Source organism: Trachurus japonicus, chromosome 22 (assembly GCF_045865225.1).
Source record: "Trachurus japonicus isolate A0001 chromosome 22, Traja_1.0".
Classification (NCBI taxonomy): domain Eukaryota; kingdom Metazoa; phylum Chordata; class Actinopteri; order Carangiformes; family Carangidae; genus Trachurus; species Trachurus japonicus.
In genome coordinates, this window is record NC_140928.1 from 1,664,119 (window position 1) to 1,688,244 (window position 24,126).

A 24,126-nucleotide genomic window follows, 5' to 3' on the forward strand; every position below is an offset into this window, starting at 1 on the left:
AAGTGCATCTCTGTTTTTCAGAGTAAATAAAGTTTTAATTTTTTTTTTTTTTTTTCAGTTTTTGGGCTACGTTGAGAAAAAAAGTTCAGTTTTTCAGAGTAAATAAAATTTTGTTTTTTGGAGTAATTTTTTTTTTCTTCAAGAATGAAGTCATAAATTTACTAGAACAAAGTCGTAAATTTACGAGAATAAAGTTGTACATTTCCTACAAGAAAAAAGTCATAACATTACGAGAATAAAGTTGTACATTTATGAGAATAAAGTCGTACATTTCCTACGAAAAAAAAGTCATATCATTAGAAGAATAAAGTCGTACATTTCTTACGAGAAAAAAGTTATAATAGTACGAGAATAAAGTCGTAAATTTACGACTTCATTCTTGAAGTTTGTGATTTTTTTTAATTTGTCAATGTGGCCTTAATACTCCGTCGTATAATTAATATTTTTTTCTGTCTTTCAGAGTATGTTTTTTTATCCATTATTATCTCATAGCGTGGTGAATGTGCAGCTCACAACTTGTCCACCAGAGCGTTGTGGAGTTGTTGGATTGTGTATTTGATGAGTTTGATGAGGGAAACCAAGAAATCCCATAATGAGCCTCCGTAGTGTAGCGTAGCTCTGAGCAGCTCACGGCTCTGCTCCGCCGTTCTAAAAACAGCTTGCACCGACAATTAAAGGTAACGAACCTACTGCTACGACTATAGGGATTATGGCAATGGGCCAATTTGCCAAAATGTTGAACTATCCCTTTATAAGGCGAATAAAAACGAGTGGATAGACTTTTTATTGGAGCAGCTGATCGATTTATTGGCAATAGAACATGAACATCTTTTAAATCCAGACTGTGTCACGGCAGGATCGCAGGTTTGATTCCCCAGCAGTTCAGTGAGAGTAAAGTCTGTGACGTCGTTTCCCGCCGTTTCCTCCTCAGCCGTCGGCCATCTTGTCGAGGGCGGTGAGCGGCGCCAGCACGCGGCTCTTGTTCGTCTCCACGATGTGTCCGTTCTGGATCATCTCGTCCAGGATGATGTGGACTCGGTCCAGGTTGAACATGATCTGACGTCGGTCGTCAAGGAAACCAACCAACCAACGCTCCGTGTGTGTGTGTGGCTCCGCCCACAAGGCCGTTAACCTACGGAAGCCTCCGAGCGACAAAACTAACAACGTCAATAGTTAGAGAAGTGACTGAAGATTTCCATCACAACTCTCTAGGTGGCGCTGATTTACTGTGATTGGCCTCTGTCAATCATCATCCTGTTTCCATGGAGACGCCATCAATGATTGTAACAATGGCACTAACTCTGACATCATGCAGAGGGGAAGTAATGATGTCATTATTAACATGAGGGACAGTTTGGCCGCTCAGGGCTTCCAAAGAAACAGCATCTGAGGATTCACTTTTATAAAACATCGTTAGAGACTAAAAATATTCACTTAATCGTCAAATTAGATTTGAGAATTGAAAATGTAATAAAGCACATAAAATGTTTTAGAAAAGAGAAAACATGGATTAGTTTTTCTGGTGATCAGTGATCAATATATTTGCAATAAATATCAATCAACCAATGAGAGTCAAGGATACGTCCAGTTCACTCTGTTGGGAAACAAAACAACACAAGTGATTATCAGACTGTTCAACAACAAGAACGGTGAACACACACTGCTGCACTTTAAGAAGAATATGTGATGCCTTATTTTATTTTTATATTTTAATTTTGTTTTGATAGCTTTCTTGTTATTAGCAGAGGATATTAACTTGAAATACAACTCCAGTTCTTTCATGAAAACACAAAAAAGGGGTTTTACTTTGGCAAATTTCGATGAATGATTTTAAATGTCACTTCTTTCACCAAATTTGAGGAAGAGACCAGATTTTTTCCCAACATAAGTTATTTACACAACTATTCCAGTAAAATATTACAGGAGAAACAGAGATAATATAATTACATTGGAAAAGAGCCATACTCATTATTATTACTCAGTGTAATATTTGTACTGATATGACTCATGCTGAATGTCCAAATGTTTAATAGAGATTTTCATTGGAGAAAAGAAACAAAAGAAACAAAAGAACAGACAGGTGATGTTGGTGATGCGTTCAGAGAACTCACCACTCGGCTGAAGTATTTATCCAGAACCTCCACGAAGTTGTGAACCAGCTCGTAGATGGAGAGTTCGTTCTGTGACGCACAAACACACACTTTATTATTAGTGTATAATAATAATGATAATAATAATATTAATTATTATTATTATCATTATTATTAGGATAGTAAATCATGCAGGAACCAACCACCACACCAATAATCTGTTTATCATATAAGAGAGTATTAAAGTTTGCTGACTTAGTAACTTAGTTCCCTGTTAAAAGGGTTTTCCATGGAGTTTTTCCTCAGTGGATGTGAGGGTCTAAGGACAGAGGATGTTGTTACGATGCCATGTAAAGCCCTTTGAGACAAACTGTTTGTAAAAACGGGCTATACAAATAAAATTGCCTTGCCTTGCCTTGCCTAGTAAAAATTAAAACTGCACAGATAAAATATAAAGCCAAGAATAATTTACTCCCTAATAATATTCAAAACATGTTCAAGGAAAGAGATGGAGAGATATGAGCTAAGAGGGAAACTTACCTCAAAACAACCAAGAATAGCTACTACATTAAAAAGCCTGTGTATTTCTGTGGCGGAGTAAAACTGTGGAATATCTTGTCAGAGGATCTCAAACAAAGCAAAAACATAACACAATTTAAAAATAGATTAAAACATAGTATGATAGAAAGCTATAAACAGGATTGATTAATTGGGTGTTGATTGCAACTGTAATGCTGTTAAATTATTTATTTCTTTTATTTATTTGGCTACACTTGTTAATTATTGGATAATTATTTCTTTCTATGACTCTGATTGCAACTGTAATACTGTTTAATTATCTATTTATTCTATTTTTGGCTACATTTGTTAATTATTGGATAGGCTACTTGTTAGGGCCACGGGCAATCGCACCGGGCACTGGTCCCAACAGCTATGAAATAGCTGCAGGGACCAGTGCCCGGGCGAAGCCCGGGCACTACTGTTATTGTGTGGATTTTTTCCTAGTTAGTGTGACTGCTGAAGCAGTCACACTATTGTTCTTCTGTTTGGCCATTTTCTTCCGCCTTTTTACGGTCTTCTTCTAGTCCTTCATACTTTGTGCTATTTCAACAATTCATATATCAAAACGTGCAGCTTCTTTTGAACTTTATCGGCATTACTTTTCTCTTTTTAACTATTTATACTTTTTCAAATATTTAACTTTTTCTGATTTTTTTCAGCTTTATAATGTGTGTGTATTGCGTCTAACGAGCAGAGCCAGAGTGGTGTCAGAGTGGAGAGAGGCAAAAAAACATTCTAGAGTTTTTCTGGCTAAACTGTCAGCACGGCCACAAATTAAACTCTAGACAAATTATTTTCTCCAGTTTTGTAGCCACACTTGTCTTCTGGCTAAAATTCTGGTCAAAAATGCAAAGAGACTTAGATAATAATTTTAAATATTTTTTAAATGCAGCCAGGGAGCTCTCTGCTCTCATTAAGCTCAATGCATTTTTTTCACATCAGCAGGAGAAGGAGCTCAACTTTGTAACTTGCTGTTAAGTGCTTTTTAATTCATTTGAATTCACCAAAAAATAGTCACAGGTCACAAAAAAGTCCTCTTCTCACTTGGTGTGGCTAATTTATATTAATTTATTTTTGTTTTAAGCATCATTGAAAAATCTCACATTCATCAAAGTCTCAACCTCTCTTCTTGATAACTCCTCTGTAGTGTAGGGGTAGGGTAACTGCCTGCCAACCCTAAGGTCACTGGTTCGAATCCAAGGGAAGAATTCTTGTTATGTTATGTTGAATTCTGCTCTCCTCCCCCGCCTTCAATTGGTTACAGGTGTTTGTTATCTCCTTGATTACTCGTACCAGTTTGCAGCACATCATCACATTACAATGAATGACAACAGTCTTGAAAGCAGTGTGCTCTCTGTAGCCGAGTGGCAGAGTAAAGGTTTAGTGATCATATGGTCACGGGTTCGATTCCTGCCTCAGTCATTACACATCATTGCTTGACTTTTGATTCCAATTATTCAGCTGTCATTGGACAGTCTTTGATTCCTCATAGTATAAAGCTCATTGTAACTCAGGTTCTCTGTGGCCATATGGTTAGTGTGTTAGGTGTTGTGCTATTTCAACAATTCATATATCAAAACGTGCAGCTTTTTTTTGAACTTTATCGGCGTTACTTTTCTCTTTTTAACTATTTATACTTTTTAAAATATTTAACTTTTTCTGCAAATTAAACTCTAGACAAATTATTTTCTCCAGTTTTGTAGCCACACTTGTCTTCTGGCTAAAATTCTGGTCAAAAATGCAAAGAGACTTAGATAATAATTTTAAATATTTTTTAAATGTAGCCAGGGAGCTCTCTGCTCTCATTCAGCCCAATGCTGAGAATTCTCCACAACTCTGTCTGAAACATGCTTATGTCTGTGCTCTCTGTGGCGAAGTGGCAGAGTAAAGGTTTATTGATCATGAGGTCATGGGTTCGATTCCTTACTTTTTTTTTTAAGCAGAAGCCAGTGATCCTCTTATCAAAGGTTTTCTTTACCCCTCACATACTGTCTCTGTCTGTAGCCTAGTGGTTAGCTTGCTGGTCTGGAGACCTGAAGGTTGCTGGTTCAATTCTTGCCTCAACAACAATTATAGTGAATTATTTTCCCAGTTGTCCTCTGTTGACTTCTGATAACTTGCTTCATGTTGAAACTGCTGCTCTCAGCCTGAAATTCACAGAAATTTTCATTCTAAGTCATTCAAGCTTGACTCTCAAGCTTTCTTGATGTTGACAGTGTGCAGATCATTAACAGACAACAGTCTCTGCAACTGTGTGTGCACCGTGGCCTAGAGGCAGAGTGGAAGTCTAATGACCATGAGGTTGTGGGTTCAATTCCGACCTTGGTCAAACATTTGTATGGTGATCACTGCTTGCACTATTTGCTAATTCTGCAACAGCGTTCAGTTGCTATCAGCAGTCACACCATTTCCATTCTTGGAAATGCTTTTTCTAGTTTTTATTATTATTAGTGTGACTGCTGAAGCAGTCACACTATTGTTCTTCTGTTTGGCCATTTTCTTCCGCCTTTTTACGGTCTTCTTCTAGTCCTTCATACTTTGTGCTATTTCAACAATTCATATATCAAAACGTGCAGCTTCTTTTGAACTTTATCGGCATTACTTTTCTCTTTTTAACTATTTAAACTTTTTCAAATATTTAACTTTTTCTGATTTTTTTCAGCTTTATAATGTGTGTGTATTGCGTCTAACGAGCAGAGCCAGAGTGGTGTCAGAGTGGAGAGAGGCAAAAAAACATTCTAGAGTTTTTCTGGCTAAACTGTCAGCACGGCCACAAATTAAACTCTAGACAAATTATTTTCTCCAGTTTTGTAGCCACACTTGTCTTCTGGCTAAAATTCTGGTCAAAAATGCAAAGAGACTTAGATAATAATTTTAAATATTTTTTAAATGCAGCCAGGGAGCTCTCTGCTCTCATTAAGCTCAATGCATTTTTTTCACATCAGCAGGAGAAGGAGCTCAACTTTGTAACTTGCTGTTAAGTGCTTTTTAATTCATTTTAATTCACCAAAAAATAGTCACAGGTCACAAAAAAGTCCTCTTCTTACTTGGTGTGGCTAATTTATATTAATTTATTTTTGTTTTAAGCATCATTGAAAAATCTCACATTCATCAAAGTCTCAACCTCTCTTCTTGACAACTCCTCTGTAGTGTAGGGGTTAGGGTAACTGCCTGCCAACCCTAAGGTCACTGGTTCGAATCCAAGGGAAGAACTCTTGTTATGTTATGTTGAATTCTGCTCTCCTCCCCCGCCTTCAATTGGTTACAGGTGTTTGTTATCTCCTTGATTACTCGTACCAGTTTGCAGCACATCATCACATTACAATGAATGACAACAGTCTTGAAAGCAGTGTGCTCTCTGTAGCCGAGTGGCAGAGTAAAGGTTTAGTGATCATATGGTCATGGGTTCGATTCCTGCCTCAGTCATTTCACATCATTGCTTGACTTTTGATTCCAATTATTCAGCTGTCATTGGACAGTCTTTGATTCCTCATAGTATAAAGCTCATTGTAACTCAGGTTCTCTGTGGCCGTATGGTTAGTGTGTTAGGTGTTGTGCTATTTCAACAATTCATATATCAAAACGTGCAGCTTTTTTTCAACTTTATCGGCGTTACTTTTCTCTTTTTAACTATTTATACTTTTTAAAATATTTAACTTTTTCTGCAAATTAAACTCTAGACAAATTATTTTCTCCAGTTTTGTAGCCACACTTGTCTTCTGGCTAAAATTCTGGTCAAAAATGCAAAGAGACTTAGATAATAATTTAAAATATTTTTTAAATGCAGCCAGGGAGCTCTCTGCTCTCATTCAGCCCAATGCTGAGAATTCTCCACAACTCTGTCTGAAACATGCTTATGTCTGTGCTCTCTGTGGCGAAGTGGCAGAGTAAAGGTTTATTGATCATGAGGTCATGGGTTCGATTCCTTACTTTTTTTTTTAAGCAGAAGCCAGTGATCCTCTTATCAAAGGTTTTCTTTACCTCTCACATACTGTCTCTGTCTGTAGCCTAGTGGTTAGCTTGCTGGTCTGGAGACCTGAAGGTTGCTGGTTCAATTCTTGCCTCAACAACAATTATAGTGAATTATTTTCCCAGTTGTCCTCTGTTGACTTCTGATAACTTGCTTCATGTTGAAACTGCTGCTCTCAGCCTGAAATTCACAGAAATTTTCATTCTAAGTCATTCAAGCTTGACTCTCAAGCTTTCTTGATGTTGACAGTGTGCAGATCATTAACAGACAACAGTCTCTGCAACTGTGTGTGCACCGTGGCCTAGAGGCAGAGTGGAAGTCTAATGACCATGAGGTTGTGGGTTCAATTCCGACCTTGGTCAAACATTTGTATGGTGATCACTGCTTGCACTATTTGCTAATTCTGCAACAGCGTTCAGTTGCTATCAGCAGTCACACCATTTCCATTCTTGGAAATGCTTTTTCTAGTTATTTTTCCACTTCCGGCCGACTTTCGGTTCGCTACTAGTCCTGCAACTCGAAGAGTTGCAGGACATATTATATATCAGAACGTGCGGCTTGATCGGGATCGGTGTGCTATTACGTTTCTCAACAGTGTACGAATTTTTCGCGACGCAAGTCGCGAAAAACTGCGCAAAATTTTTGCATGTAAGTCAATGGGACGGGCGGAAAAAAAAGAGCGAAAAAGACCAATCATTGGAGTTTAACAAACGTCTACTGCTCAGGCATACTTTCACCTAGAGACTCCATTTAAACTTTAAACAGTAGACACAAGTCTTGTGTATTGTCGCATTACTCCACGTTTTGATAGGTCATATAGTTTTTGATCAATCCCTGATCAATGACCATGATCATTTTTGGAGAAATTATGAGATTATAATGGGTGTGTATTGCATAGAATGTTCGTGTCAGAGTGCGTGACATCATCGGTTAGAGTGGGAGAGAGTGAAGAAACATTCAGTATTTTTTCTGGATAAACTGTCAGCACGGCCACAATTTACACTCTACAGACATAATTTTTTCAGAATTTGTAAGACAAACTTGTTATCTCTCATGTCATGTGCTCAAAATATCAGAGAGACTTACAGAACTTACAGAATCAGCCTCTGAGTGCGGCCACGTCTGTCCCTGCTCCTCATTGAGTCCAATACAAATATTTTCTGAGAGGAGCAGAACGGCCTGATGTTTTAAAACTGCCAGCGTCGCCAAAATATTTACTGTAGAAACACCAAATCGTACCGAAATTTTCAGTAAGTCCTTAGAGCAACGTTGATCTGTGTTTTGTTCTGATAGGAGTTACCGTTTTGTCATGCTAAGCCTAATTGTGAGGCCGGTTTAGAGGCAGAAAATGGCTCTTTTTCTCCACGTTTCTGTCTGTCTCAGCCTGCGGGGGCCCCTATCGCCGTGGTAACCTCTTTGATCCTCAGGCCAGGGCTCGTTAACTTCATAAACAATCCACCTGGCGCTCGTTTAAATGTTTATAAACACAGACACAGCTAAATCAGACTGACACAGGATGCAGCTACTAACTAACTATGTGACAAGTCAGTCACACACACACACACAGACTCTAGAGCCAGCTTCATGTGATTACAGTCACACACACACACACACACACACACACACACACACACACACACACACACACACACACACACAGGTAACCTAATGTGGTTACAGCTCCTCCATATCAGTGCTTATAGAAAGATGATCATGTGTCTGTCTGATCAGCTCTGTCTTGACCTTAAGATCGTGGGTTTGATTCCCATGTTGACAGAGATGGCACAACCCGCAGTAGCTCCCGTGGCCCATTCAAAATTTCCCGAGAGGAAATTTTCTAGTTTCTTTCTATGACTCTGAAATCATGAAGAGCTCTAATGGATATAATGAAATAATGAATTAAAGGGTAGTAGGCATCTATAAACTAGGTAGCTTCAGCCTGCACCTTTTCAATCTATTTATGAACTAGTTGAACGAATGATGGTTTTATGGAGGGTTGATTGATGCTCAACTGTAAATAATTTTGTGTTAAAAATCGAATAAAAAAACTACTACTATTATTATTATTATTATTATCATTATTATTAATTGATTGTTGTTGTTTACCTCTGTGTCGGTCACTCCCACCACGATGTAGAGCGCCGCGTACTGTCGGTAAACCAGTCTGAAGTCTTTATACTCCACGAACGAGCACTGAGGAAACAAGACGTGAGCAGTTTAAGGACCGCGCCTGCCGGTGGGAAATCTGAGCTTCGCCGTGTGAAAGGCTACTTCAGGCTACTTCAGGGTCCAGTACCTGGTCTTTCTTGCGGCTCAGGCAGCAGCGGACCACGTCGGCCTCCAGCGCCGCTCTCCGGCTCAGCTCCACGGGCTGGTAGTACCGGGACAGCCGGGTCTGGCCCTGCCGGTTCACCATCAACACGAACTTTATCATCCTGAGATCCAACCCGCGGCCTGAAACCAATCAAACAACCAATCAATCAATTAAATCGATTGATACATTCATTCATTCATATATTCTTTCATAACCTTTATTTAAACTCTGAGATACATTGAGGAGCAACCTCATTTACAATATAGCCGAGATGAAACACATAACATATATAGACAGAAGACAAGACATTTGAGACATAAATATTCAGACATAACAAACATACAGAAGCATAACTTGAATACATAAGTGTAGTTAAAAGCAGGAGCAGTTAGAGGTGAAATATGATGTAATTATGGATTTAAATGGCCCTGTTGGTAAAAAGTGAGGTTGATACATGATGATAATAAATGTCTGTTATTGCAGACATGTCAGCTTTAAACTGTATTTTATTGTTAAAAAATCATCATAATAAAAAAATTTAACATCTGTGCGCACTGGAGATGAGTTCAAGTGAGGAAAAAGATATGGGAATGTTGAGTCTTCTGTCACCTGCGATGGAAACTTTTATTCTATTGTGAATTTTATTTTTTATCTGTATTAACTGACTTGTTTTCTGGTTTTACACCAAACACTTGATGTAAAAACTGCGTTTTATACTGGGATTTCTGATTGTCCGATTTGCTCTTGAAAGCACCACACATGTAAACGCGCCGTTGTAACCGTTAGAAACGGTGTTTTAATGTCGGTTATTGTCGTGAAACTGTGTCGTTTTGTCGGTTTCTCCACTGTTATTGTTATTATTATTAACGTTGAATCTAAACTCACCCGGCGGCTAAACGAGCTCCATCACCACTCGGGCTAAAAACAACCGCAGGCTAACGGCTGTTCGCTGGGTTCAGTCATGACCTAATCCGGTCTAATCTGGTCTAATCCGGTCCGAACCAGCCCCGCCCGCCGCTTCAGCCCCTCAAACTTTAATATGAGTCAAATTAAAGTCAAAAAATAAACGTCAAACAAACGAGAAGTGTCTGTTTTTTCCAACAGGAGGAAGCTAACTAGAGCTGTTAGCATTTCTCGCGCATGCTCAGTCGAGACTTAGAGTGGTGCGTTTACGGATACTCGAACAAATAGGAAATAAGAAACGTCGAATAGAATAGTACTTTATTAACCCTTTGCAGGAAATTATTGTGTCACAGCAGCTCCAATAGAATAGAATAAATAGAAAAAATACAGATACGATAATTAGGAGAATCAAATAATTTCGCAATAATATTAAGGATACAGTAACAAAATCTGTATAAAATTATAAATTCAGCTCAGTTCAGTTAACTTTATTTATCCCACGAGGGGCAATTCATGTGTAGCTTTCCCAGTGCACATCAGACAGTCAAGTTCAAGTTCCAACAGTCTTTATTATCCCCAAAGGGGCAATTATCTGTGTTGCAGTGGTCAACACATACACGACACCCAACACACATGCAGAAAAAGAATAAAATAGCATTAAAAAAAGACAAGTTGTCAAGAAAACACTAAGAGCATGGGGAGGAGGAGTCAAGAACTAGTCTATATAAATACATATACAAGACGACGTAGAGATGAAGCAAGATGAGATAAAAACAAATAAGGTAAAAGCAGATAATGTAGCAATAAATAAAAATAAGTCATTAAATAAAAGTATTTTAAAATGGGTGTCGTCTTAATAGCTACTTATGTATAAGGAGATATACAACATATTTACAGTAATTCAGTTAGTGCAGGATGAACAATTGTACAATGCTATGTAATGTACAAGTGCAGGTGTGCAACTCTATTATTTTTCAGTATTAAAGAGTCTGGTGGTGCTGTATCATGTTAATCTCAGGTTTCACAGGTCACATTTTGGAGGTTTGTTTTTAGTTATTTCATTTAAAGCAGAAGTAAGCGATCTGGTAGTTTTCGATAATGCTGCGTTCGAGGCAGGCTTTTGAAATCGTAAATTACAGCTTCAAGTCACAACTTACGACTTTGTAGCGTTCCAGGCAACCCACTCGTGTTTTTCCGACCTGTTTTACCGGTGAAAGTCACTATAACGGCCACTCGTAACTTCTGACCCGTGAACTCGTACCAGATCGAACTGGTACGACTTCACAGGTCGGAAAAACAAGTCCACTGTGTCTGTAAGTCATTGACTGACATTATGACACATGAAGCAAATACTCTGAACTACTTTCTCTTCTGAAATCCCTCCGCCCAGCAGCCGTGTCTGGAATGTAGTTCCGGCTGCATTTGCCTCTAAAACAACTCTGTCTCATAATGTTACATGATTATCTCATAGCGTGGTGAATGTGCAGCTCACAACTTGTCCACCAGAGCGTTGTGGAGTTGTTGGATTGTGTATTTGATGAGTTTGATGAGGGACAGGGGACCTGGACCGTTCACTGAGCAGCTCACGTCTCTGCCCCGCCCATTTCAAAACAACATGCACCGATAATTAAAGGTGATGAACCTGCTGCTATGACTATAGGGGTTATGGTGAGAGAAGGAGCTGAATAAATGTTGAACTGTCCCTTTAATAGGTCACATTTTGGAGGTTTGTTCTTATTTTATATGACTGACACATGTATTTACTTGTGTAAATGTGTAACTATCTATACTGAAAGAATGTTTTTTTTTATTTTCGTGTCATGCCACCACTGTGTTCCATCCCATATGAGATTACAAGACACATTTAATAACAAATACAAAAAAAAAGAATAGACAGTCCTTCCTGTTGGTGTTACCTGCCACACAGGTGTGACATAAAGAAACAATTTAAGATTACTATCGCTCTTCGTCTCGTTGCCCAAGCCTTTTCAAGAAATAAAGAAAATGCAAATATATTCAACTGAAAAAGATGTTTTATCTTCTCAGCATCGTCTAACCACACAAATTCGTTATTTGGATCTACTTTGCTAAACATTTTTTGTCTTATAGAGTCATAGAAAGGACAGTAGAAACACACAATGAATTTCATTCTCCACCTCTTGGATGTCACATAAATTACAAATTCTATCGTCTTCTTGTTCTTGTATTTAACATTTATATTTAATGACATTTTTTAAATTTAAAGGGACAACGAGGAGTTTCTATTTGGTTATAAAAAAGTCTGATATTAATGTGGATGAATCTCCGTTACCACTTGTTAATGGTCCATTTTAGATAAATCTATGGTTTTGTCTCTATGGTTATTTTGTTATTATTAGTGGTGGTGGAAATGCTGGGCGAGCCGACCAGCGTTTCTTTACTTTCGGTTTCGCGGCGAGTCGTGAGAATAACGCCGCCGTATGAATCTCCGTTTATGGTGGGAACTACGACGGTATGTGATCGTCTTCCAACCTCTGACTTTAATTCTTGATGAATGAAAACATGAGTCTGTCTTGCGCCGGTCAAAGAATTTCACGGTGCGGAGGCTCATAAATGTAGTGTGAAAACACTTCGCTTTTCCAAAACTCCTCGTTGTCCCTTTAATTTTAACGAAATTTATATCCGGTGCTGTTTCTTTCTTCTTTTTCCCCCCATTTGTTAGATTTTGGTCACTGTGAACTTGACACTTGACACTGCGATTTCCTACGTTTTTCCTCTCACTTGAATGCCACATAATGTATTTGGATGACAGGGAAAAAAAATCGGGAGGATGATGATGTGTCCCGTCATGCAGCGCGGCCTGGTTCTCTCTCCCCCCCGCGCGCGTCAGATTGAGGGAGAGAGAGAGGGAGAGAGAGAGGGAGAAGGGGGGAGCGCGAGAGCAGTAATGGCGGCCGGTTAGATCCATACACCGACACCGCGCCGCGTTCCCAGCCGCCGTCAGCGCACCCTCGGCGGGCAGCCAGCCTCTCACGTCGCGGCGCAGCGTCGCCAGCCGGAGCTCGGACACACGGAGCGGAGACCAGCGGTGGTCCAGGTGGGGGTCGGGAAGCCTTTAGTGGACCGCTGCTGCCTGGGACTTTCCTTCTACTTTTCTAAAAAAAAAAAAAAAAAAAAAAAAAAAAAATTAAATAAATAAATTACAAAAAAAAAAACATGGATGAGCTCCCCGGAGGAGGAGGAGGAGCACAGCAGCAGCAGCAGCAGCAGCAGCCGGGGAGCAACAGCAGCGCTAATCCGCCGATCGGAGGAGTAGGAGCAGGAGGAGCAGGAGGAGCAGCAGGAGGAGTCATGGTGCCCCACCAGCCGGACGAGCTGCCCCGGCCGCAGCAGCAGTACACCATCCCCGGCATCCTGCACTACATCCAGCACGAGTGGGCCCGGTTCGAGATGGAGCGGGCGCACTGGGAGGTGGAGAGGGCCGAGCTCCAGGTTAGTTAGCACAGCTAGCCTAGCCTTAGCCTAGCCTTAGCATAGCCTAGTTTATCTGTTATGCTGCGTTCAAAACAACTCGGAGCTCGGAATTCCCAGACTTCCGACAGACATCATTGCGTTCACGCTGCAGGAACTCGGGAAGAAAAAAAATATGGATACCTGAAGGAAGTTTGGCATATTATTGTGGCTCATAGCTGAATACGAAAAATAAATGCAGCAGTAAATTATGTTTGTTTTGGAGGAGATGAGTGCACATATAATGTTATAGCCTTGATAACAGTTAAACGTGTTATTTCCGTCACAGAGCCTACATACGAGGACCACAATTTCACACCAATACAACAATCACAGCTTAATATAAACGTATTTCATATAGGCTACTGCAATAATACACAAAACTATGCCTTAAAACTTCCAACAAATAACTTAAACGACGCAGTTCAATTCATTTTTTTTTACAACTCTGAACTCGTTTTTTTCCCGACTTCCGAGTTGTCTTGAACGCAGCATAATAATAAGCGTACCTTTTAGCCTAGCCTTAGCCTAGCCTAGCCTTAGCCCAACTTAGCGCTGTCTGTGCTGCTCATCGGCCTGACAATAACAACCGAAACCGAAAATATGGTTTGTTTACGACGTTTTACCGTGAAGTTACACACATTCACCCCCTCACCCTTCACCCCCCCCTCCTGGTTCACACTAAACCCCAGTGTTTATAACCTAGCGGCTAAAGCTAAAGCTAACAGGTCATTGAATAACGGGATTCGTTGTTGTTGTTGCTGTTAGCTCGACTTGGAGCTAGCGGTTAGCTTCATTGCCCGTTTGTCTGATCCGTTTGTTGCTGTTATTATGATAAATTATTATAATAATAACTTTTATTGAGGATGGACGGTGTGTTTAAAGCAGAAGTGAATCCAGTTTAGTGTCCACACGCAGCCATTTTGGTTTGTCACGCTAGCTGAGTTAGCTGGAGGCTAACTGGAAGAAGAAGAGGAAGAATTCCAACGTTTCTTCACTGAAGTTAAAATGCGTAAAGTTGAATATAGAGAGTTGAACCAGTTTATCTTCACATCAGAGAGAAAAACAATGTCTGTGTAAATCTGTTTTTAAACTGAAGATGAATAGAAGAATATAAACTGTCATGAAGCTGGAAGTTGAGTCTGAGCTGAACAAAGTGTTGAGATTATTTTACCAGAGTGAAAGTCTGATAAATATAAAAACAGGTCCCTGTTGTTGTTGAATATTGTATAACCAGAGGTTATTACTTATACATTAATGTGTATAATGATACTGTCACAGATGAAATTGGTTCAACTTGGTTTAAAGATTTTTTTAGGCGTCAAATTAGAATATAAAGTAAAAATACACCAGACAGACTGTAATGGATCAAAGTATTATATAGATAGATAGATAGATAGATAGATAGATAGATAGATAGATAGATAGATACTACATAGATAGATAGATAGATAGATAGATAGATAGATACTAGATAGATAGATAGATAGATAGATAGATAGATAGATAGATAGATAGATAGATTTAATGAAAGACACATTTCAAAGAGAGGTCCATAGCAGCATAAGAGTAAAATACAAGTGTTATACTTATATACTAGTGTTGAGATTATTTACCTGAGTGAACGAACTTGTTATATTGTTATTGGATACTTATTAGTTACTCTTCTTCCTGGGTTCTGCAAGACAAACTAACAAAATATACATTTTAGAGTAACAGTGACAAGAAAGTAAAAGAAAAATTGCACAGGAAGCCAAAATATGCACATGATTACACTTTCAGCTTTAATTGACTCCAGTTTGATCTCAGTGTAATTTACTAAACACACTCAGTTTCCTGAGAGAGAAAGTCTGTCACAGTCTCTGTTTATTATATGATAAATAATTATAATAATATACTGCAGGACATCTCAAGGACTGTACATGAGGGCTGCAACTAATCCGATGATTATTTAAATGATTAATTGATTAGTTGTTTGGTCAATAAAATGTTGAAAAATGTTAAAAACATCAATCAGTGTTTCTCAAACCACCAGACGACATCGTCCTCAAATGTCTTGTTTTGTCCACAAACCAAAGAGAGACTCAGTTTATTGTCATAAAGGAACAAAGAAACCAGAAATATTCACATTGAAGAAGCTGAAATCAGAGAATCTGGACTTTTTTTTATTAAAAAAACTACTCAAACTGATTATTAGATTATCAGAATAGTTGAAGATTAATTTAATAACCGATTATTGTTTGATTAATGGATGAATTATTGCAGCTGTAGTTTAATAACTGAAGAATCAGATGAACCTGATGTGGATTTTACTGAGTCACGGACTAAACGATGGGTTAATTAATGAATTAATTAAATTCATGTATAAATAGATTAATCATCAGTGGGAGTGAGACGTTATCAGGGTGTGTGGACGTGTTCATTCAGGTTCCTATTGTGAGTGTGTGAACATGGTGAAGTGGTGAAATGTGTGAAATGTGGCACAGTTCATGTCTTTGTCATAACACACAGACACACACACACACACACACACACACACACACCCTACAGCCCCGTGTGTGTGTGTGTGTGTGTGTGTGTGTTCTGACTTGTTGCTCTGGGACACTGGATGCCTTCAGCATGACTCTGTTCCTGATAAGAGGTGAACACACACACACTCACACTCACACACTCTCACACCCGCTGAGGTTTGAACTGAACCAAACGAGCGGAGGCGTTGCCGTGAGCGACCGATAACCTGAGCACATGACCCGGTAACGGCGCCTCATCATCATCATCGTCGACGCCTCGGCAGCTCCGAGGTGTCGCCGACGCCAGAGAGTCGTCGTTGTTGTTAGAGGGCAGAACAGATCCTGGGTCAGTTAGGATGTCTTTACACTGCAGGTCTTGATGCCCAATTCCGATTTGTTGCCTATATCCCATTTTTTTGACGGTCTATTTACATGTTCTATCAGAAGTGACTCATATCTGATAATCTGCATTTACACCTGCTGTGCTGCATGAAACAACCCGCTGGAAATAAACTAGTGATTTCAGGAAATTGTCACGTAATAATATAAGAATATTTTTAAACGAAGGTGAGTCTGGTGTTCAGAGTTCATATCCAACACGTCACTTACAAAGTGAACGTTACAAAATAAAGTCAGTGAAGTGGCTGCGTGGAGCGGAGCTGCTGTGAGATGAGACAGCGACGGTGACGGTGACGTTGTGCCACCATTCGATCCTCCGTCGCTCACGTCGTGAGGACGGGGACAGCCTCACACATTTGTATACATTGTTTTTCCTCTCTTGATTTCTTATCGGCTCGGTTCAGTTTTTGCCGGTAGGAAAACCTGAAATCTGGTGTTTATCTCGCGCTCCCTCGCTTGCCCTCGTATCGATCCGCATAGAAATGAATGTTACTGTAGTGGCTATATGAAAACAAGAACTAGTGAGGGGGAAAAAAACAGACGCGCGGACACCACAAAAATTATTTTTTTAATTTATTTAAACCTTTATTTTAACTCGTTGGTCACTGAGGTTTCCCTCATTTACAGGGACGACGAGTTTATTAAACACTGTAACGCCTGTGACAGTGATTACAGCCACGGTAGTCCAGCTCAGCCCCACGTGTCAATCACGCGTGAGCACGTGAATTAATATTATCATTGATGACGTATGACACGCATTGCCAGGGAAGATCCGATCTGTCTGTTCAGACTGCAGTCGCATTGGCAGATATCTGATTTGTATCTGATTTATTTCCACATATAACAGAGCCTGAATCTGATCTGACAATATCTGATTCAATGCGCATTTGTCCCATTTACACGTTCATGTTACAGATCCGATCTGAGCCACTTGAGAGAAAAAAATCGGAATTGGGTCACTTGAACCATGCAGTGTAAAGACAGCCTTATTGATGACGGTTGCCATAGAGATGGTGTGTTGTCGTCGGTTCAGCTCGTTGTTGTTGTTGTTGTTGGTTGTTGTTTGTTATTGAAGACGTTGAAACAGGAAGCGGCGGTAGTCGAGCTCTGACCGGTGGAATATTGATCATCTGAGGCTGAGCCACAACATTTTATTTCTTTTCTTCAAATTAAAAGCTCACATGTGTAAATTTATGAAACAAGACTTTTATTTTGAAGTGGAAACAACAACAACACCTGATCGGCAGAGATGGATAGATAGATAGATAGATTGTTAGCAGGTCGACGCGGGTCGACCCGCTAACAATCGGCATTTGGCCCCTTTCCCATTGACCAAAATGAGCCGAGTCTGACCCCCCGCTGAGGAGTCAGACAGACCATAAACCAGTCGCTCCGCTCTCATCCGCGGTGCAAGAGACACAGTGTCCGCCCGTCGCGCAGTGTGACAGCGGTGGACAGCCAGTCTGCCGCGGCCGTATGACGTTTTTCAATCGTTTTCGGTCAGCAGGGTTTCCCGCAGCTCTTTCCTGTTAACAACAAAGAGCTGCCGCCTAAACTAACGTCTTTAAAAAAAAAAAAAATGTAGCGATATTCGCCGCCGCCGCCGCCCCCGGTCGGACGATGGCCGCATCCTCTCACACCAGTGTTGGGCAGTAGCGACGTTACTACAAGTAGCGGCGTTAGTAACTTAACTACATTTCTCAGTAGCGTGGTCGTAGCGTCGCTGTTTTCTACATCAAATAGCTTTTCAGTAGTTAAGCTATTTAATTGATCAGTACGCACCGGGCTCTTGGAGCGACGTGCAACGGTGCGCGCGGTCGCTGTGCAGCGATAAAGTTGTCCAGCTACGGCTCTGCCTGTCTGCAGCGGAGACACGGCCACTGAGAGGCTGAGTGACGGGACCGTTCCTGTAGGAACGCACCTTTTAATGAATCAAACCAAACACCCTGAACAGCATGCTGAGTAGAGAGGGAGAGACGGCTGCAGCAGTTAAAACGAAAGATCCTCGTCCCAGCATGTCGCCCACTCCGTCCGTGGCCGACGTCTTTTAAAACAGTGTTTCCCAACCGTGGGGTCGCCTGAGATTCAAATGAGGTCGCTTGAAATGTCTAGTAGCCTAATTGATGAATTTAAAAAAAATCTGACCAAGAAAGGTTAGGAACCACTGTTTGAAAAGACACTTGGGTTTTTTTGGAATGTACTTGCATAGATCTTTCAGCACTCACAATGGGCCGATATAAATGAAAAACTTTATTTAACTTCTAAAAAAAATAGCTTTGATGTAGCTAAGCTACTTTTGTCATTTTATTGTAGCGTAGCTTGCTACATTTCTCTGGTGGGTAGCTTCAGTGTAGTGAAGCTTCATTTCATGTAGAGTAACTTGTAGCTTAGCTCACTACATTTTCCAAGTAGCTTGCCCAACACTGTCTCACACACATACACACCACAGAGAAGCGTGCATGCATAACAGCAGCGCGTTTAAGCGAAACTTAATGCGGCGCGGCGCGGCGCGTCCCCCCCCCCCCCGTCGACAGGTCAGACACCACCTTAACTAACAACTTTTCTGGGGGAAACACTGGTCAGTGTTCTGTGATCTTTTGATCCCAGTCTCAGATGAGAGCAGAGCTTTGTTTTGGTGATATGAGACACGACCGGCGCGATGACCCGGGTCTGGAGTCCCCACTGCAAGCCGATCGGAGCCGAGTCTTTTGACGTGGCTCGGTGCCTTTCCCACTGCCACCAAATGCCGATTGTCAGCGGGTTTAAATGGGTTTTTTGTCCAGTGGGAAAAGGGTGTGAGAGTGACCCCTTGGTCGCACTGCGCGCGGCTTCTCGGGCGCTTGGCTGGTCGCACTGGGAGCTACTTCTCCTCCTCTCTCCGCGCCCGTCAGACATCGACTGCAGTCGTTCATACTCGTATTCACTCGGTTTTCCACACACACGTCATTTTAAACATGTGTGTGTCCAGGGTTCCTACGCAAGTATGGAAAGTATGGAATAATATGGAATTTTATTTTATACATTTCCAGGTCTTGAAAAGTATGGAAAACGGAAACTAATGTATGGAAATATATTTATCTTGATACTTATCTGGGTTTGGTCTTATTCACATTATTACTTTGTAGCCTATGCGCTATTGTACCTAGCTACAATATCCTGGAAATGATTTGGTTTCATAATGGCATACAAATTCAGAATAATGAAAACAAATGATTAATTGCATGATTTATTAACGTGAAACACATCTATTTACTCAAATGTCACAAATTATTTTAAAATTTTTTTACTGAGACACTGCAAAAACTCGAAATCTTTCCAAGAATATTTGATTTGCCTTATTTCTTGTCAAAATGTCTCATTTCTAGTCAAAACTAATCTCTTTCCACTTAAAATTAGACTCGTCACCTAAAAATTAATTTGTTTTCAGATCATTTTCACTTGTTTCAAACAAATTTTCACTCGAAATAAGTAGAAAAATCTGCCAGTGAAAGCAAGATTTTTGTGCTCGTAATAGAAAGAAAAAACTTGCTCCACTATCAGATTTTTCTACTTATTTCAAGCGAAAAATCTGTTTGAAAGAAGTAAAAAGTGTCTAAAAACAAGCTACTTTTAATGTGATGAGTCTTATTTTAAGTAGAATGAGATTTGTTTTGACTAGAAATAAGACAAATGTTCTTGGTAAGATTTCGAGTTTTTTGTAGTGGAAATCCGGAAATTAGGGTCTGGAAAAAGTATGGAATTTGGAAATTTAAAATGTGTAGGAACCCTGTGTGTCTCATGTGCAGACGCAACGGTCAAATATGTATAGATGGACAAGCAACAACTTAATTAATCATCATTTAATTATTTTATTTTGAAAATTGACCGGATTCTCTCGCCTTTTCTGTGCCCGACTTCCTGTCTGGTACGACCACGTCTGTCCAGCTTGACAGACGGCGCTCCACGGCGCGAGATGTGCGGCCAGGCAGACCGGTTAACATGTGCGCCGATCTGAAACTCCCTCCGCTCCAGGGCGCTGCGCTTCGGTTCCGCGTCCAGTGCGTCCAGGCTGTAACGTGCCCAGCACTGACTGTAGGTGGATTCTGTCAATCGATTGATCAGTAACTCTTTCAGCTCAAGTATGGAGAAGTATGGAATTTGATTTTATACATTTCCAGGTCTGGAAAAACTTTTGTATGGAAAAGTTATTTGGGTTAATTATTTTTGTATTAGCTACAATCTGTTGGAAATTATTTGATGACATAATGACGTTCAGAATAATGACAACAAACGATTAATTGCATCATTTATTTACATGATGCACGTCTCAATACTCAAATGTCACAAATTATTTGAATGTTTTTACCGAGAAGTCTGGAAAAAGTCTGGACTTTTGAAATGTCAAATGTGTAGGAACCCTGTGTAGTGTGTGTGTGTGTGTGTGTGTGAAGGTGTGCTTGCGTCTGATTGGTCAGAGCAGCTGGATGATGTCACACGACCTCGCCTGTTTCTTTCTTTTCCTGTTTTTCCTTCCTGTGGAAAACACACACACACACACACACACACACACTCTTTAATGTTAACGTGCAGTCAGTCGCCAGTCAGAGGTCAGTCTGCTCACCTGTCTGTATGTGTGTGTGTGTGTGTTAGTGTGTGTGGGCGGGGCTTAGCGGCGACTCAGTGTTTGTGTAGCGCGGTCGGGGCTGTGATGAGGCGACGGCGTCCGTCCTGTCCTACTGGGCTCGGCCCTGACAGACGGCCCCGACCCAGCTGGACGCTAAAAGTAGAGCGGCCTGAAATAACTCACACACACACACACACAGACTCTCTCTAACACACACACACACATACACACACACACACACACACACACACACACACACACACTCCAGGGTTCAACTGTCAGTCACAACTGTTAAAGCCACAGGACGACTTTCTGATTGTTGACGTGAAAAGACGATGAAAAGTTTCAGATTTAAACTCACAAAGTAAATTAATACAAGAGTTTAGTGTGTGTGTGTCTGTGTGTGTCTGTGTGTGTGTGTGTGTGTGTGTGTGTGTGTGTGTGTCTGTGTGTTAATGATGCAGTTGTTCAGAGGTAAATGGGGGCCGGTGTCGTCACCGCTGCAGCTCCCTGAGGAGAGGAGCGCTTGATTCATGCTCACCAGGTGCAGCAGGAGGAGGAGGGGGGGTGTGTGTGTGTGTGTGTGTGGGGGGGGGGGGTTTGAACTTTTCCTCTGCTAGAGATTCAACATTACTCAACCTTTATTTAAAGGACAATTCCACTCAAATCCAACCTGTGCTCTAGTTTCCTAATTTTATTTTTAGGTCTGACGGAATTAATGTTTACATTTACTTTCTAATGTTTCCATTAGAGCTGCAACTAGCCTAATGATTATGTTTATTATCGATTAATCTGTGGATTATTTGAACGATTAATTGATTAGTTGTTTACGACGGAGTATTAGGGCCTCATTGAGAAAGAAAAAACACAGACTTCGAGAATAAAGTTGTAAATTTACAAGAATAAAATTGTAAATTTACAAGAATAAAGTCGTACCTTTCATACGAGAAAAAAGTCATAACATTAGAATAAAGTTGTAAATTTATGACTTTATTCTCGAAGTTTGTGATTTTTTTATTTGTCAATGTGGCCCTAATACTCCGTCGTAGTAGTTTGGTCAATAAAATGTTAAAAATTGTTGAAAAACATCGTTCAGTGTTTCTCAAACCACCAGACGACATCGTCCTCAAATGTCTTGTTTTGTCCACAAACCAAAGAGAGACTCAGTTTATCGTCATAAAGGAACAAAGAAACCAGAAATATTCACATTGAAGAAGCTGCAATCAGAGAATCTGGACTTTTTTTCTTAAAAAAAAAACTACTCAAACTGATTATTAGATTATCAGAATAGTTCAAGATTAATTTAATAATTGCTTATTCTGCCTGTAAACAAACTGAGAGCGTCAACTTGACTCTCAGTGAGACTTTGTGTTGCAGCTCCGTTTACAAACATGTCGTATTTCTAGAAGTGAACAAACCCCTCGGTGTCTGTTTTTATGGGATGTAAACAGCCTAAGATCCGTCTGCTCCCATTCTACGCTGCTGCAGGACAGGAGACTAGAGCTGCAACAACTCACTGATTAATCGCCTTAATCAACTATTCTGATAATCTAATAATCAGTTTGAGTCGTTTTTTAAAGAAAAAAAAGTCCAGATTCTCTGATTCCAGCTTCTTAAATGTGAATATTTCTGGTTTCTTTGTTCCTTTATGACAATAAACTGAGTCTCTCTTTGGTTTGTGGACAAAACAAGACATTTGAGGACGATGTCTGGTGGTTTGAGAAACACTGAACGATGTTTTTAACATTTTATTGACCAAACAACTAATCGATTAATCGTTTAAATAATCAACAGATTAATCGATAATGAAAATAATCGTTAGCTGCAGCTCTACCGGAGACATTTAAAGGAAAATCTGTAGTTTCATTCTGTTGGAGCTAAAATATTAGAAACTAAACTAGAGCCTCAGGTTGGATTTGAGTGGAATTGTCCTTTTAATTAAAGGTTGAGTTACAAGCTGCTGAGAGGCCACGCCCACAGGATCAATACACCTGTAACCGTGGAAACACTGTAGTGTGTCGCTGGCTCAAAGTCCAGGAGGATGACAAACATACACACACACACACACACACACACACACACACACACACACACACACTCCTGTGGCTGTCAGTCACAGCCTCGGCCAATCAGAGCGCGGCGGAGTCAGAGTGGTGCGTGTGTGTGTGTGTTATGTAATCTACCTCCAACACACACACCTGGTTTCCCCGTCGTCGTGGCGACCCTCACTAGAGGAAATCACCCCTATCGCCATGAGAACTGCCCCAGTTCCCCTCCGACCCCCCCCCACCACCACCACCACCACACCCCCTTGTTGCCATGGACACGGGGGCAGAGAGCGCCCGCTGTGTGTGTGTGTGTGTGTGTGTGTGTGTATTAATAGCATCGTGTTGGGTTTCAGCAGCAGCTGCTCACAGACAGGAAGTTGCTGCTGGTGATGGACAGGTGAGGGGGGGGGGGGCAGCTGTCGATTTGTTAACAAACGTAAAAAAAAGAAAAGAAAAAGAGTAGTAAAGTGGGAGGAGCCTTAAAGTTGTCGTCGTCCAATCAGATCAAAGGAAGCTGAAGGAACCAGGAAGTAAACGGAGGTGTAGAAGTTTCCTGTCCAGAGAGTTTCACTGAAGTAAATAATATAAGATGAAACTCTCTGACCTGGTGCTTTATCATAAATATAAAGAATTGACCTTCACCTACTGATTGTATTTTGGATTGAAAGAGGTAGTCTAGGGGCGGTGCGTGGCGCAGTGGTTAAAGCGGCCGCCCCATGTAGAGGCTACAGTCCTCAACGCAGGCGTCCCCGGTTCGAATCCCGCGTTGGGCAGACCTTTCCTGCATGTCATTCCCCCTCTCTCTGCCTCCCCCTTTCCTGTCTATCTCACTGTGCTATCACATAAAGGCAAAAAAGCCCCAATAAAATATACTTTAAAAAAGAAAGTCAAAGAAAATTTATTGCCATGTCAACCAGTGACAAGGAATTTGTCTTGGTTTGCTCTCCAGTACATACAACACGACACGACCCCACATGAAAAACACATGCGGGGGACAGAATAAATTACAAAATACAATACAATTTACAAATGACAGGGAACAGTACCCAGTGACATCATGTACACAGTATGGTGCAATAGTGCAAGTCAATGTGAGTTCATGAGTCTGATAGCTTGGAGATAGGTGCTGTCTCTGAAGCGTGATGTTTTACTTTTAATGCTTCTGTATCTCCTGCCTGATGGGAGGAGATTAAAGAGATGATGTGCCGGATGAGAGTGGTCTGCTATGATCTTGTTAGC

General features: G+C 40.6%; 2 protein-coding genes across 4 annotated transcripts in view; one reads left to right on the plus strand and one right to left on the minus strand.

The window, feature by feature from the left end:
* Window positions 1–796: 796 nt before the first annotated feature.
* ap4s1 (adaptor related protein complex 4 subunit sigma 1) lies at window positions 797–9,100 on the minus strand. 3 transcript variants are annotated; one of them, XM_085767702.1, is made up of 5 exons: window positions 8,918–9,100; window positions 8,728–8,814; window positions 2,112–2,180; window positions 1,583–1,594; window positions 797–1,056 (listed from the first exon to the last, which is right to left on the minus strand). In XM_085767702.1, the coding sequence occupies exons 1-5, from the start codon at window positions 9,053–9,055 to the stop codon at window positions 928–930; spliced, it is 435 nt and encodes a 144-aa protein (XP_085623828.1). In that variant the 5' UTR covers window positions 9,056–9,100; the 3' UTR covers window positions 797–927. The 3 variants fall into 3 exon arrangements, with proteins under 3 accessions (XP_085623828.1, XP_085623830.1, XP_085623829.1); XM_085767704.1 differs by lacking the exon at window positions 1,583–1,594 and having other exon boundaries at window positions 829–1,056; XM_085767703.1 differs by lacking the exon at window positions 1,583–1,594 and having other exon boundaries at window positions 829–1,061; window positions 2,105–2,180.
* Window positions 9,101–13,008: 3,908 nt separating this feature from the next.
* Window positions 13,009–24,126, plus strand: part of strn3 (striatin, calmodulin binding protein 3) — a 32,180-nt gene continuing 21,062 nt past the window's right edge. The window contains exon 1 of the mRNA XM_085767672.1: window positions 13,009–13,309. Coding sequence (XP_085623798.1) covers window positions 13,034–13,309 — 276 coding nt within the window. The 5' untranslated portion in view covers window positions 13,009–13,033. The remainder of the gene's footprint in view (window positions 13,310–24,126) is intronic.